The sequence below is a fragment of the Taudactylus pleione genome, unplaced genomic scaffold (assembly GCF_031769625.1).
Source record: "Taudactylus pleione unplaced genomic scaffold, aTauple2 ptg000418l, whole genome shotgun sequence".
NCBI classification, from domain to species: Eukaryota; Metazoa; Chordata; class Amphibia; order Anura; family Myobatrachidae; genus Taudactylus; species Taudactylus pleione.
This window is the reverse complement of record NW_028284820.1, coordinates 1,165,530-1,179,392: the sequence shown is the minus strand read 5'-3', so window position 1 is coordinate 1,179,392 and position 13,863 is coordinate 1,165,530. Positions and strand designations below refer to the sequence as shown.

At 47.7% G+C, this 13,863-nt stretch overlaps 1 protein-coding gene across 1 annotated transcript in view; it reads right to left on the bottom strand.

Annotated features, from left to right (window-relative positions):
• Positions 1-524: 524 nt before the first annotated feature.
• LOC148506239 (uncharacterized) overlaps positions 525-13,863 on the bottom strand; it is an 86,449-nt gene continuing 73,110 nt past the window's right edge. Inside the window, exons 8-12 of the mRNA XM_088447110.1 lie at positions 12,449-12,760; positions 7,443-7,739; positions 4,431-4,742; positions 3,904-3,963; positions 525-1,355 (exon numbers count right to left, since the gene is read on the bottom strand). Of these exons, the coding sequence (XP_088303236.1) occupies positions 1,033-1,355; positions 3,904-3,963; positions 4,431-4,742; positions 7,443-7,739; positions 12,449-12,760 (1,304 nt within the window). The 3' untranslated portion in view covers positions 525-1,032. The remainder of the gene's footprint in view (positions 1,356-3,903; positions 3,964-4,430; positions 4,743-7,442; positions 7,740-12,448; positions 12,761-13,863) is intronic.

Genomic DNA, 13,863 nt, shown 5'->3' with positions numbered 1-13,863 from the left:
TCCATTTTTAGGTAGGAGGGCCCTGATTCAGAGCGAGCGCTCTGGTCAGAACGTCCGGCTCTGAATCAGGCCCTTTGCCTACTTTTGTTAGTTTCTCCTACCGTACTTGGCTCCGCCTGCTTGACAGGCACCACCTACTCTTGCTGTGACTCCACCCAAAATTGTATGTTGCTAGGGAAAAATCGTTATGCTGACGCCAACTATTTTTGTGATGGCTCCATCTACCGTTCATTTGGTACCGCCTACAGAGACGTAACGAGGGCGGGGCACGTGCCTGGGCAACACGGCAGGCCCCACCAAAGCATGCTCCACAGAGGGGCGCCGCCGGTCAGGGCAGTGTTCCCTGTTTTAAACCTCCCAGACCCACAAGAGTGTTCGCTACCTCCCGATTACAATTTTGATTTAAAAAGATTTAAAAAAAACAAAAAAAACCCAGGAATGCCTACTGCCCCATCTCCCCCACCATCCGTCCCAAACCACCTCCCCTGTCGTTCCTCCAAACCCCCCTCCCCATCTCTCTGAAATCTATTATTTAATGGTGGTTGCAATAATGAGGTAGTTTATATGCACAGGCAAGGAAGACCCATATATATGCCCAGATCACATATTTAGCAAGTCACAGATCAGTCAGGTTTCACATTTCATAAATTCTAATCTAGGGTCACCCAATAATCTAAGTAGATATTTTACTCTCATCCCAAAAAAAGATGCAGTCCATAAAAATAGTCCCAGAGACAGATTAAGAGGTCGGTAGAACTGAGAAGAGCCACAGCTGTGTACCGATCTGTTGATAAAATTTCCCCTAAACCGATATATTACTCTGTTTAACTGTTATTTATACAAGTGAAATAGAATACATGGTCTGTTCAACACTGTTGGGGTATTGTTGTATGTAGAGCCTCAGATGGAACGTATTGCCGAGGCTTTCCTAATCCCAGTCCTATGATTCCTCATCCGTGTAAGCTCTATTCTTATACTATGATGAAATTCCACCGTTAATACAAAGCATTGTATAGAAAAGGATCTCCCACATCAGATCTTGTCCTGTTCCCCCAGTCTCAGAGTGAACGTTTCCTCAATTGTCTGATAGTTATAACAGGCCTCAAATCTGATTGTACAACTTCTGTCCGATTCCTGCGCTCTGAAGGTGACTGTGGAGAAGCTGCCAGATCCGTCCTCCAGGTCTCCATTTCCTGTTTTACCGTCAACAGGAAATGCTCCATTATACCAGAAGAACTCGCAATCATCCGCGTTACATCCATCAACGTTACATCTAAGTGTGACATCGTCGCCCACGCGGGGGCTGTCCGTCAGGCACCCAATTCCTCTTATTTTAAATGATTTTCTTCCATCTCCTGTGGGGAAAAAGGATATTACATTAGGAATATTGGCGGCAGCACTGATGGTGTAATGGTTGACATGGCCCTAACTGTATGGAGTTTGTATGTTCTCCCTGTCCCTGCATCAGATTCCTCCAGGTTCTCTCCACACTCCAATAATTTACATTTAGGTTAAATGGCTCCCGACAAAAATTAACCCTAGTGTGTCAGAGCGTGTACATGTGATAGGGAAATAGATTGTAAGCTCCACTGGGGCAGGGGCTGATGGGAATAACCAAATAATCCCTGTAAAGTGCTGCAGAATATATGTGTGCTATATAAATGACTGGCAATTTAAAAGAATTTGTAAGTGACTTGGTTACCTTAAATGGTTCTAGACGTTATGTGTAAAGCATATACGGGGGCCGTGGTGCTTTACCTACATTGTTACGGGGGGGGGGGGCGGTTACAGCAGCAGGGGTGGGAACAGAGTGGTGGCGGTGGGGGGTGCCGAACGGTGGCGTGGGGGCAGAAGTGCGAGCATTAGGGGCTTAAGTCAGCAGATAGCACTGCAGTCTAAAGTGACACATTCCGGGTCGCTTAATGAACATAGGCCCTCATTCAGAGCCGCTCGTTAGCGGCAGTACGCTCGTTCCGAGCGATGTTTGCACATCTGCGCATGCGTACGGTTTTTAGTACGCATGCGCGAACCAGTCAGTGCGGCCGAAAATCGTTGGTACGCAATATAGCGAGGGCCTGCTATTTTGAGTGACAGAATGAGGCGTATGTGGGTGGTAACAGGGGAAGGTGCTTGAAAACGGGGAGTGGAGATCCGAACGCAGGCGTGCTTAAAGGTCAAAACGGGCGTTTTATGGGTGTGCATATTTAAAACAGCAGCGTCATTGACCACGTCACTGGGTTATTTTATAGCCAGAACTGCTCGCAAATTTGTGGTAGCAAACACCAACCACAAGAATAGCGAGCAGTTCATACGCTGGTCGATGTACTCGATTAATCTAATAAATAGCGGACATGACGTAGGATGCGAGCGGCCAGGGGGCGTTTTTAACAAATAAACGAGCGTATGTTTTGCTCGCTCGTTCAGACTTAGAGGTGTGAACAGACTGCAATGTGCGTACGGATCATTTGAATAGCCACCCCTTGTTTTTAAACGAGCGACCACAAATAGCGAACGGCTCTGAATCAGGCCCATATTCCCTACATATCCCTCCATATAATTAACATATTCCCTACATATCCCTCCATATAATTAACATATTCCCTACATATCCCTCCATATAATTAACATATTCCCTACATATCCCTACATATAATTAACATATTCCCTACATATCCCTCCATATAATTAACATATTCCCTGCTGAACCTCTGTGTCGGTCACACAAGGAGCCGGCAGTGGCAGTGCTGGTTTTTTTTTCTGCCACTTTCTCCCAGGGGCTCCTTTGATTGGCTGACATTAGAGAAGGGGGCGGGCAGTACAGGGAGGAGGTGGGGAGACTGCAGTCTGTGCTGCTCTTCTACTCTCAGGAGACACATTGCGCCAATCCTGAGATGGAGAAAACATTTTTAGAAGCGGAACGGAAAGCTGAACTTTATTTATTTATTACCAGTTATTTATACAGCGCACACATATTCCGCAGCGCTTTACAGAGAATATTTGTCCATTCACACCAGTCCCTGCCCCAGTGGAGCTTATACTCTACGGCCCTGATTCAGAGCCGGACACTGACAGAGCGCTCGCTCTGAATCAGGGCCGTCCCTCTGTTTTTTTTGAGCGGCCTCCTGGCCGCTCGCATTGCTATAGCGAGCGGCCAAAAAGATGGTCGCGATGGTCAAGACCATCGGGCTTGCGATGAGACCCTTGTGGTAGGGTCTCGTCTGCCGCAAGCGCTGGAGTGCTTTCGGCTCTATCTACCATGGGAACGCCTCTGTCTGGCCAGCCACGCCCCCGGCACGCTCACCAAAGGGTGTCATTCACCATCGACAGCACGCCTCCTTTGTAGCGAGACCCAGAGCGGCGGCTTGGCCGTCGCTATCCGGGTCTCGCGCATGCGCACGACGGAGCCAGCTCCCTTGTGCGTATAGGCACTGGGCCAACATCGACCCGCTTGCAAGCGCTCAGCGGTCGCAAGCGGGTCTGAATCAGGCCCAATGTTCCCTATCACATGCTCACACGCTTACACACTAGGGTTAACTTTTGTTGGGAGCCAGTTAACCTACCAGTATATTTTTGGAGTGTGGAAGGAAACCGGAGGAAACCCACACAAGCACAGGGAGAATATACAAACTCTACTCAGTTAGGGCCGTAGTGGGAATCAAACCCACAACTTCAGTGCTGTGAGGCAGTAATGCTAACCATTACACCGTCTGTCCTGCTTTCCGTGCTTCTATGAACCGCTCTCCCCATACTAGTGTACGGGAAGCGATGTGTATACTAATCAGGGGCACCGCTGGAGACATGTGAGATAGCCCCTTCTATGAATAGGAGGAAGCAATGATAAGCCCAGTTATCACGGATAGAGGGATTTCCACTGCTACATGAGTAGACCCCAGTATCACTTACTTGGACTTTGTGCTGTGTTTCTGCTTCCAGCTCCATGGTCAGACACAGGGTCAGGTACACCTAATAAACAACAGAAATACAGACGTGAGATTTGATAGCTCTACATAGAACGTCTCCTCCATGGTCAGACGATAACCGATAGCCCTATTATACAGTAGCAGACAGATGAGTGACAGATAAAGAGAGGCCTTACCAATTGGGGAGGTCTATGGTGTAATACGCAGCACAAGAGCCAACGCCTGGAAACACAACTGATTCAGGGGTGGAGGCTGCTGCGTTTGCTACCAGAATCGCCGCGGTGATAATATGCCAATGCCAGTACCGATAAAAATTTACATGATAACAAAACTTGGTCATTAATATATGGTACCCATCTAAAATATTCAACCTAGTAAAATTGTGACATTCTTCACTTGTACATTAATAAAATGAATACAATCATGATTTGCAATTTTAAACTTCTTAGAACCTTAAGGTTAGATAAAACTGAGGAAATACAAGTAATACATCTCGTGAGAATCACTTACCTGTGAGACTATACTGTTTCTCTCTGACAGTCTTAGTGGCCGCATGTGTAACCTCACACCGGATGGACGTGTTATGGTCAATCGGCTCAGGAGTAAATCTCAGGGTGCTAGTACATGTATATAAACTGTCCGTCCCAATCCATAGTTTTGATGATGTCACAGCGTTACCGGGAAATGTGCTATATCCTTTATACCATCGCACTTCAATGTCTTGTGGTGAGAATCCAGATATCGTTGCTGTAAAAGAGGTTTCCTTCCCCGGTTTAGGTTTCGCCGGCTGGACATTAATATCCGATAATGAAGGTGGATTATCTACAAAAAAATAATAATTTGTATATATATATACGTCAATTCCCCAGTGATCTGCTGTAGAATAAGAATTCGTAATTCATGAGGTAGAAGTGGGAAAATACCACAATTATATATAACAGATAAACAGACACCTTCAATGTTCTATCACTGTTATTATTGTCATTATTATTATTATCATTATAATTATTATTATACTATAGATACCTTTCAGTTATAAGGTGCCACAGAATGTACGCAGTGCGGTACAGGGGTAAATATAGAAAACTGCAGTAGGGTATTAGAGCATAAATACACAAATGGTATCAGAAATGTATTGTAAATGTGCTGTATGTTTCTGGGCGGTGACTGTAGTTTCAATCCTGGCTGTCAGGATGGCGGCGTTTAGAATGCCAAGGCCGGAATCCCAACACCAGTCAGAATCCCGGCGCTGACATAAGTAAGTAGTGAGTTTATGGGGAGGGTTAGGGTTAGGCATTGGAGAGGTAGGGTTATGTTTAGGCTGCAGAGAGGAGGGTTAGGGTTAGGCACTAGGGGCAGGGATAGGTTTAGGCATAGGTGGGAGTGTTAGGTTTAGACTGCAGGGAGGGTGGGTTAGGGGTAGGGAGATGACGTTTTGCCTCTTTCTGAGTTCTGTTTTTTTGGAGGGAAAAATCCGAACTCAACGTGCAAACTCGAACCTATCCGAGCCTGCACATCCCTAGTTAGGGGTATGGTTACGATACTTACTGACAAGTGTCAGTATCCTAAACCTGTTGGGATACCGTCATTGGTATTCTGACCGTCGGGATCCCGAGCACCGGCATCCAGTACCCAACCCTGACTAGGAGGTGGCTATTCAGACGCATGGCGATGGCCCATCTTATGGGCGTGATATGGAACAGTCGGGGGCGTGACGCTGAACTGCTTGCAATTTCGGGCACTTAATTGCCACATATTGGAGGCCTTACTCTGATGGAGAATCTGCCCTTAGCATGGGGCTGCATCTAAAGACCCACCAAGCGGTATTCAGGGCCGTCGAGAGCTCTAACGGGCCCGGGTACGAGAGCTCTGACGGGCCCGGGTACTGGGAGGGGATGCGGCCAAATCCGGGAGGCGTAGCAATGCCCCCTCCCAAAATAAAAACATTATAACCATACTATTTGTGGCGCTCACACTCAGCACAGGGGGGGGGGCAGCACCAGGGGGAGGGGAGGTGATCATTGCGATCGCCCCCACCTGTAAGCTCCTATTTGAACTCTACCCATGGCCACGCCTGTATAGCAGCACAGCCACAGCGGCACATCTGGCAGAGAGAGAAGACTGCTGCAGCAGCAGCCTCCGCTCTCTCACTGCCCCATGTGCCACTGTGCTGCTATACAGGCTCATCCAGAGGTAGTGGGCAGAGCAGTGGGGGCGGTAGCTGACCCAGGCCCCTCCAACCGGCCTGGGTAAGTAATATCAGCTCCCACCTCTCTCTCTCTGCGCCTCTGGTGGTATTATAGCATCTAAAGCCGCTCAAAGTCAGCGTGGTAGAACAAGAGGTTGGAGGGCCCTGCTCGGAAGAGATTACACACTAAGGGTAAGCAAAAACACTAGTTCGACCTTGAGGGTGAATCATTGTATTTTATTTTACTCTATTTATTACCATATTTTATCTCTATATGCACATTCAATTGTATATATTCCATAGAGCACAGTAATACACAGGACCAAATGTACTAGGGTGAGAGATTAGAAAATGTGAGAGTTTAGCAGTAAGCTCTCACATTGGTCCAGTTTTATCTTAAAATGGGAAAAAATCTGGATGAGAGTTTAAATCGTGAGTTTTTTTTAGTCTAAAAACTGGCAAGTTTTCCGGTTCTCGGACTCTATTACATTGGGTGAGTTTTCCTGTTCTCGGACTCTATTACATTGGGTGAGTTTTCCTGTTCTCAGACTCTATTACTTTAGACGAGTTTGCATGTTCTCGGACTCTATTACATTGGGTGAGTTTGCTCTGTTCTCGAACTCTATTACATTGGGCGAGTTTGCTCTGTTCTCGGACTCTATTACATTGGGCGAGTTTGCTCTGTTCTCGGACTCTATTACATTGGGCGAGTTTGCATGTTCTCGGACTCTATTACATTGGGCGAGTTTTCCTGTTCTCGGACTCTATTACATTGGGCGAGTTTGCTCTGTTCTCGGACTCTATTACATTGGGCGAGTTTGCTCTGTTCCCTGACTCTATTACATTGGGCGAGTTTGCTCTGTTCTCGGACTCTATTACATTAGGCGAGTTTTCCTGTTCTCTGACTCTATTACATTGGGCGAGTTTTCCTGTTCTCTGACTCTATTACATTAGGCGAGTTTTCCTGTTCTCGGACTCTATTACATTGGGCGAGTTTGCTCTGTTCTCTGACTCTATTACATTGGGCGAGTTTGCATGTTCTCTGACTCTATTACATTAGGCGAGTTTTCCTGTTCTCTGACTCTATTACATTGGGCGAGTTTTCCTGTTCTCTGACTCTATTACATTAGGCGAGTTTGCATGTTCTCGGATTCTATTACATTGGGCGAGTTTGCATGTTCTCGGGCTCTATTACATTGGGCGAGTTTAAAAAGTGTGAGAGTTTCCTGCTTTACATTTTCTAAACTCTCACCCTATTACATTTGGCCCCTGGTCTTTTTCAAATATGATTTATTAATAGCGATTTAAAGCTACTATAAAACATGGTTTCTTACCTGGGAGAGTTACATAGATGTTACTCGTAAACGCCTCTGCAATATCCTTGTGTTTCACACTGCAAATGTAGACTTTCCTGGAGACCAGAGCTGTGGCTGTTATATTCAATGTACAGCATATTGTATCCTGCACTCGTGTGACAGATCCCCGGGGTCCCTCCAGCGGTTTATTATCCTCTAACCAGTCCACAGTTATGTCTTCACGTCTACAGGTTGTCACATTGCAGCGGAGAGTCAGAGGTTTCCCATAGCTGACTTTATCGGGATCACTGGTGATTTTACTAAGTGTGGGAATCCCTGAGAATTGAGAAAGCATTATCTTCAGTGTTCAGTACACAATCACATTTGTTATCCAACAGAAATCTGAGATCTACCTATATGTACCATGTGATGTAGGTGATTTGACTTGCTGTTCTGGCTACAGGCATGGCAGCTATTAGATTCAACGTTAGTGCGTTTTACACATAGCGTCTATCTTTGTACCAATTTTCCTTGGTGTCTCTTGCCTAAATCTGCTTAAAAGTGTCCATTAGGGTGATTATGTAAGGCGGTTGTATCCATGTATGCCATTTCCCTGTTTAGCAGTGCTCCTCACAGTGACTGTATGGGCAATTCAGGTAACACTTCTATCGTTCTAATTAAATAACCAGAAAATAGACTTATCATTGGAGCCAGCTAATCACTTGCTCCTTACTAACATCACATGAACAGCTTTCTGCACCGAGCAGGGACACATAGGACCAGTGTTAAGGCATTAATCATTGTCCATTTTATATATATATATAGCGATTCGATTCACATTTATGAATATTATTTTTTTACATATATAAATATAGCTTATTTATCATATATATATATATATATATATATATATACATACAATTACACACACATATATATATATATATTTAGAGGGGTCGCCATGACTGTAGCACTGTATCTTTTCTTACATCTACACAGAGACCAGTAACACAGTGAAAAATATACGCGGAGCCTGTGATACAGAGGTGCCATCAGATTGGGTTGGTCCTTTATGTGCTAGCTGCATGCCCCAAGCTAAACAGCCAGTAGTGCTCGCACCGAAACAGCTTACAGAGTTCGCTAGCCGGATGATGCAGGCATATGGTGCTAAAGGTGATTTGTCAGGCTGTTAATTTATGCAAAACGTCAGAACACAGAAGAAGGTGTTTGCAACAGAGCTGCCAGCGTCATACACTTGTGGCTCTACAGGCTCCCAAGAAAGGGAAGGTTCCTCAGACACTGAATAATATATAGAGGACTCTATGACATTTAGAAGGACGGACGATGCCGGGCGCAGCTGAGCGTATTTTTTCTATTGCGCATTTGTCTAAGTCACACTGCGCATTTGTCCAGCGCTGCACGGACTCAGAAATGTCTTGAAAATGTATTAGGGGTTCCTGGGTGAAGACTATGCGAAAGCACAAAGATGGTCTGTCTAATGGGAGTGTGGTAAGCGTGTCAGCGTGTCGGGGGAAGTGATTGTGTACTCAGGCGCATAATCGCTCACACTGCAGACCGCAACTGGGACAGATAATCTGCACCTAGCAAGGGGCTGGTGCAAGTTTCAATGGTGCGACCAATGTTTGCGTCTAAAGACGTACCAGGCAGTATTACAGCGTCTGCGGATGCTTGGAGTGGGCGTCCTGACATGCAGACGCAGGCTTGTACGCCAGGGAAGGGCTTGTAGTGGTGTTTGCATAAAGTAGCAGATATGTTTATAAAACAAAAGCAATACCCTCAAGAAATCTTCAACTGAAGGCATTACAGAACAGTGGGCTTGATTCAGACCCGCTCGCGAGCACTTAGCGCTCGCAAGCGGGTCGATGGCCGGGCAGTGCGCACGCGCGCGAGCCCCGGAGCGAGCAAGAAATCACTCACTCCGGCACTCGCATCCAAAAGGGGCGGCTGTCAATGTTGATTGACAGCTTTCCCCGTTTGGTAGGCGGGTTGGGTGGGGGGTGGCTGGCCAAACGGAGGCGTTACCGAAGGATAGCCTGCTGTTTGGGGGCGGCCCTACTGACATCACGAGTGATGTCAGTATTGAGCTTCCGGCTCTATTAGAGCCGGAAGCTCACTGGGGCTTGCGACGGCCAAGACCCTACCACAAGGGTCTCGTCAAGACCATCACCTGGGCGGGGGGGGGCGTTTCTGGCCAGCCTGTTTGAAAACAGGGGCGTGTCGCCCTTATTTTCCGGGGTGAGGAGACCAGTGTCTGCGTTGACATAGATTTCCTCGCCTAGCAAGCTGACAGGAACCAGCCAGGCTGAGAAAAGCTGGGACGTACACGCTAGGACGATGTATCGACTGCCCAGCCGTTCTACCGGACAATTGCGTACGCACTTACCAATCATCGGCCCAATGTGTTGTGACTGACATCACAACTGGGCGGTCATTTAAATGTGCCCGCCCAGTTGAGCCATCAGTCACCGGCGGCCTCTGCCGCAAGTGTACTGTCGGTCGACTGACCGCACAGACAAACAACAGGAGGTGCCGATATATCTGCAGCTGCACAGCCGACGCGATATGTCTGTGAACGACGTTGTCCACAGACATATCGTCTGTATACACTGCCTGATGCACAAACGATATATCGGCTGTCCAATTGAACGGCCGATATATATCGGCCATTGTGTTCCCACCATAAGAGGGTATTCATGAAAGCTTGGAGAGAGATAAAATTGTGAGAGATAAAGGGGCCTATTTATCACCGAGTTTTATCATACTCAACTAGTGATAAAACTGACAGTTGGGAGCTGATTGGCTGGCGCACCATTTATCATACGCAATGAGTTTTAAATCTCGCTGCGTATGATAAAACTCATTGATATATGGGCCCCTGTGTTTAAAAAATGACAGTTAGGAGCCGATTGAGTGGTATTTTATATTTTACAATTTTATCTCTCACCAAGCTTTCATGAATACCCCCCTGAGTTTCAGCTTATGCAGCCTGCCTAAAGGAGCAACCATCGCGACCATCGATTGTGATCCGAGGCGGCGTCTACAAACGCTGCACTCGGATCGCAAATGCAATGTAGGAGGTATCTACCTCCTGCTGCACTTACATTTTGTTGGATGGTATTGCACAGCCGCAGGACAGCGAGCATAACGCAGCGAATCGGCCCAATATGACGCAATTCTATATGCTATGCTTCATTTGGCTTCATGGACCTGCACATTGCACTTTATGCCATGAGGGAGGGCCTAATGATGAGACGTGCCCGGCCACGCCCCCATCTCTAAACAGCTGCAACTCCCCCCCCCCGGGCAGAATATAAGTGTAAGTAAGTAAGCACCTATAGACGTGCACTAACAGCGCAACATCAACACAATCTCCTCAGTGTTTATGTTCTAGGCTAACATGGCTGTTTGTGTTAAAAATATGAGGCCTGATTCAGACCCACTCGCGAGCGGCTGTGCGCTCGCAAGTGGGTCGATGTTATGCACTGATCATGCGCACGACGGAGGGAGCTCCATCGTGCGCATGCGCCAGACGCGACGAGCGAAGGAAAGTCCTTCGCTCGTTGTGTCTGATCAAAGGGGGCGTGCTGTCGATGTTAATTGACAGCACGCCCCCTTTGGTGGGCGTGCCTCCCTGACGGGGGCGTTCCCACGGGAACGCCTCCCGTCAGAAGCCGGCCCACTGACATCACTAGTGATGTCAGTGGGAGTGATTTTGGCTCTGAAAACCTCAACCGCAGGCTCCGGCTCGCAGTTTCGATGGTCGCGATGGCACGACCATCGCGGCCATCAAAATGCACGCTCGTATAGGCTGTGGGTGGTGACCCACAGCTATACGAGCGTCCAGGAGGACGCTCCATTTTCATGGAGGGCGGCCCTCATTCAGAGCGTGCGCTCTGCTCAGAGCGTACGGCTCTGAATGAGGGCTATGGTTTCTACATTCACACTGGACAAAAACGATCTTTAACCACAGATCTTGAAGGTCCTAGGAAGGGAAGAGATGACAACTGCAGCTGGAAGTTACCACACTTGCTAAGCAGAAAACACATGCCAATGAATAGTGCGTCTGTGTGTGGCTCACTGCACTGGCCTCGTCATGTACAATGATATCTGACTGATAATTGGGCAGCACAGACGTGTAATGGTTAGCATTACTGCCTCACCGCTCTGAGGTCATGGGTTCGATTCCCATCACGACCCTACCTGTGCTGAGTTTGTATATTCTCCCTGTGCTTGCGTGGGTTTCCTCCGGGTGCTCCAGTTTCCTCCCACACTCCAAAAATATACTGGTAGGTTAATTGGCTCCCAAAACAAATTAACCCTAATGTGTGTATGTGCGTGAGCATGTGTTAGGGAATATAGGCCCTCATTCAGACCCACTCGCGAGCGGCTGTCCGCTCACAAGTGGGTCGATGTTATGGACTGAGCATGCGCACGACGGAGGGAGCTCCGTCGTGCGCATGCGCCAGACGCGACGAGCGAAGGAAAGTCCTTCACTCGTTGTGTCCGATCAAAGGGGGCGTCCTGTCAATGTTGATTGACAGCACGCCCCCTTTGGTGGGCGTGCCGGGGGCGTGCCTCCATGACGGGGGCGTTCCCACGGGAACGCCTCCCGTCAAAAGCCGGCCCACTGACATCACTAGTGATGTCAGTGGGAGTGATTTTGGCTCTGATAGAGCCAAAATCACTCCGGAGCTTGCGGTTGAAAACCTCAACCGCAGGCTCCGGCTCGCAATTTCGATGGTCGCGATGGTCACGACCATCGCGGCCATCACAATGCACGCTCGTATAGCCTGTGGGTGGTGACCCACAGCTATACGAGCGTCCAGGAGGACGCTCCATTTTCATGGAGCCCGGCCCTCATTCAGAGCGTGCGCTCTGCTCAGAGCGTACGGCTCTGAATGAGGGCCATAGAGTGTAAGCTCCACTGGGGCAGGGACTGATGTGAGTGGCCAAATATTCTCTGTAAAGCGCTGCGGAATATGTGTGCGCTATATAAATAACTGGTAATAAATAAATAAAATTACCCCTCAGCTTCAAGGCAAATGTTCTTGTAATGGTCTTTGCACCGTGGGTGATCATCATATGGAAGTCAGCATTGTGATCACCATTATTCGGCATGAATGACAGCTCTGTGGCTCCATGGAATGTCCCAGATTCCAAGTCCTGATGGATTTTCTCTGTATGTTCCTCCTCGCTCCTTTTCGTCAAACCTTTATACCATTGGACTGTACAAGATCCGGGGTACATGTCACTGACCGTACAGGATAAGGTCACCGGTCTCCCAATCTCAGGATATTTAGGGTCACATGTTATATCACTTATACTGGGTGCAGAAACTGTAATATAGAATAACATCAGTGTTATATACAGTACAGTATGGAGACAGTGATATTGTAGTACAGGATAATAGCAGTGTTATATACAGTACAGTATGGAGACAGTGATATTGTAGTACAGGATAATAGCAGTGTTATATACAGTACAGTATGGAGTCAGTAATATTGTAGTACAGGATAATAGCAGTGTTATATACAGTACAGTATGGAGACAGTGATATTGTAGGACAGGATAATAGCAGTATTATATACAGTACAGTATGGAGTCAGTAATATTGTAGTACAGGATAATAGCAATATTATATACAGTACAGTATAGAGTCAGTATTAGTGGAATATAAAGGAATAGCAGTATTATGTATTAGATACAGTACAGCATGCAGTCAGTAACAATGTAGTAAAGAACAGAGGTATCACAATAACGGGTAGTGACACCCGAATCGGCACCTCCCTTGCTTGCATGAAAGGGTGCGTGGTCTCGTGCCCGCGAAGGCATGCTCATTGGTTTGTGCTAATTTGGGGGTGTGACTGCGTGTCACGCCCCAGTTCTCGTCATTCTGGGGGCTTGCCCAGTACTCCGAGAGCTGCCTGTACAGTGTGGATGTGTGCGTCATGCATCACCGCTGCAACTCTGTTCGGTGACACCATCCATGGGGTGAATCGGTATGATTTACCGCCGGCCGCATGGTTCAAATCCCGACAGCGGAAGCCCGGCAGGGGTGAAAATCCCGAAGCTACAAAAGGTAAGTATCGCTAAACTTTTTTTACCCCCTAACCCTAACCCTCCTTTAGGGGTGCCCATCCCTAACCTCCCCCCAAGTGCCTAAACCTAACCCCCCCTTCCCCTAGCCTAACCCAAACCTTTCGTGGGGGGTGCCTAACAGTAAGTTCCCCCTGGGAGCCCCTAACCCTCCCCCGCCTTCCCCTCTGTCCGCACCCGGCTTACCTTCGATCGGTAAGCCGGGTCCGGGCTCCCAACGTAGGCCTAATGACATGCATCAGGATTTCAACGTCAGTGTTCGCAAATACGCGCTATAGTGCGTATTTTACCCGATATCGGGCACTGGGGAGTCAATTTTTTAAAGTAGCCGGGTCCCCGGGGA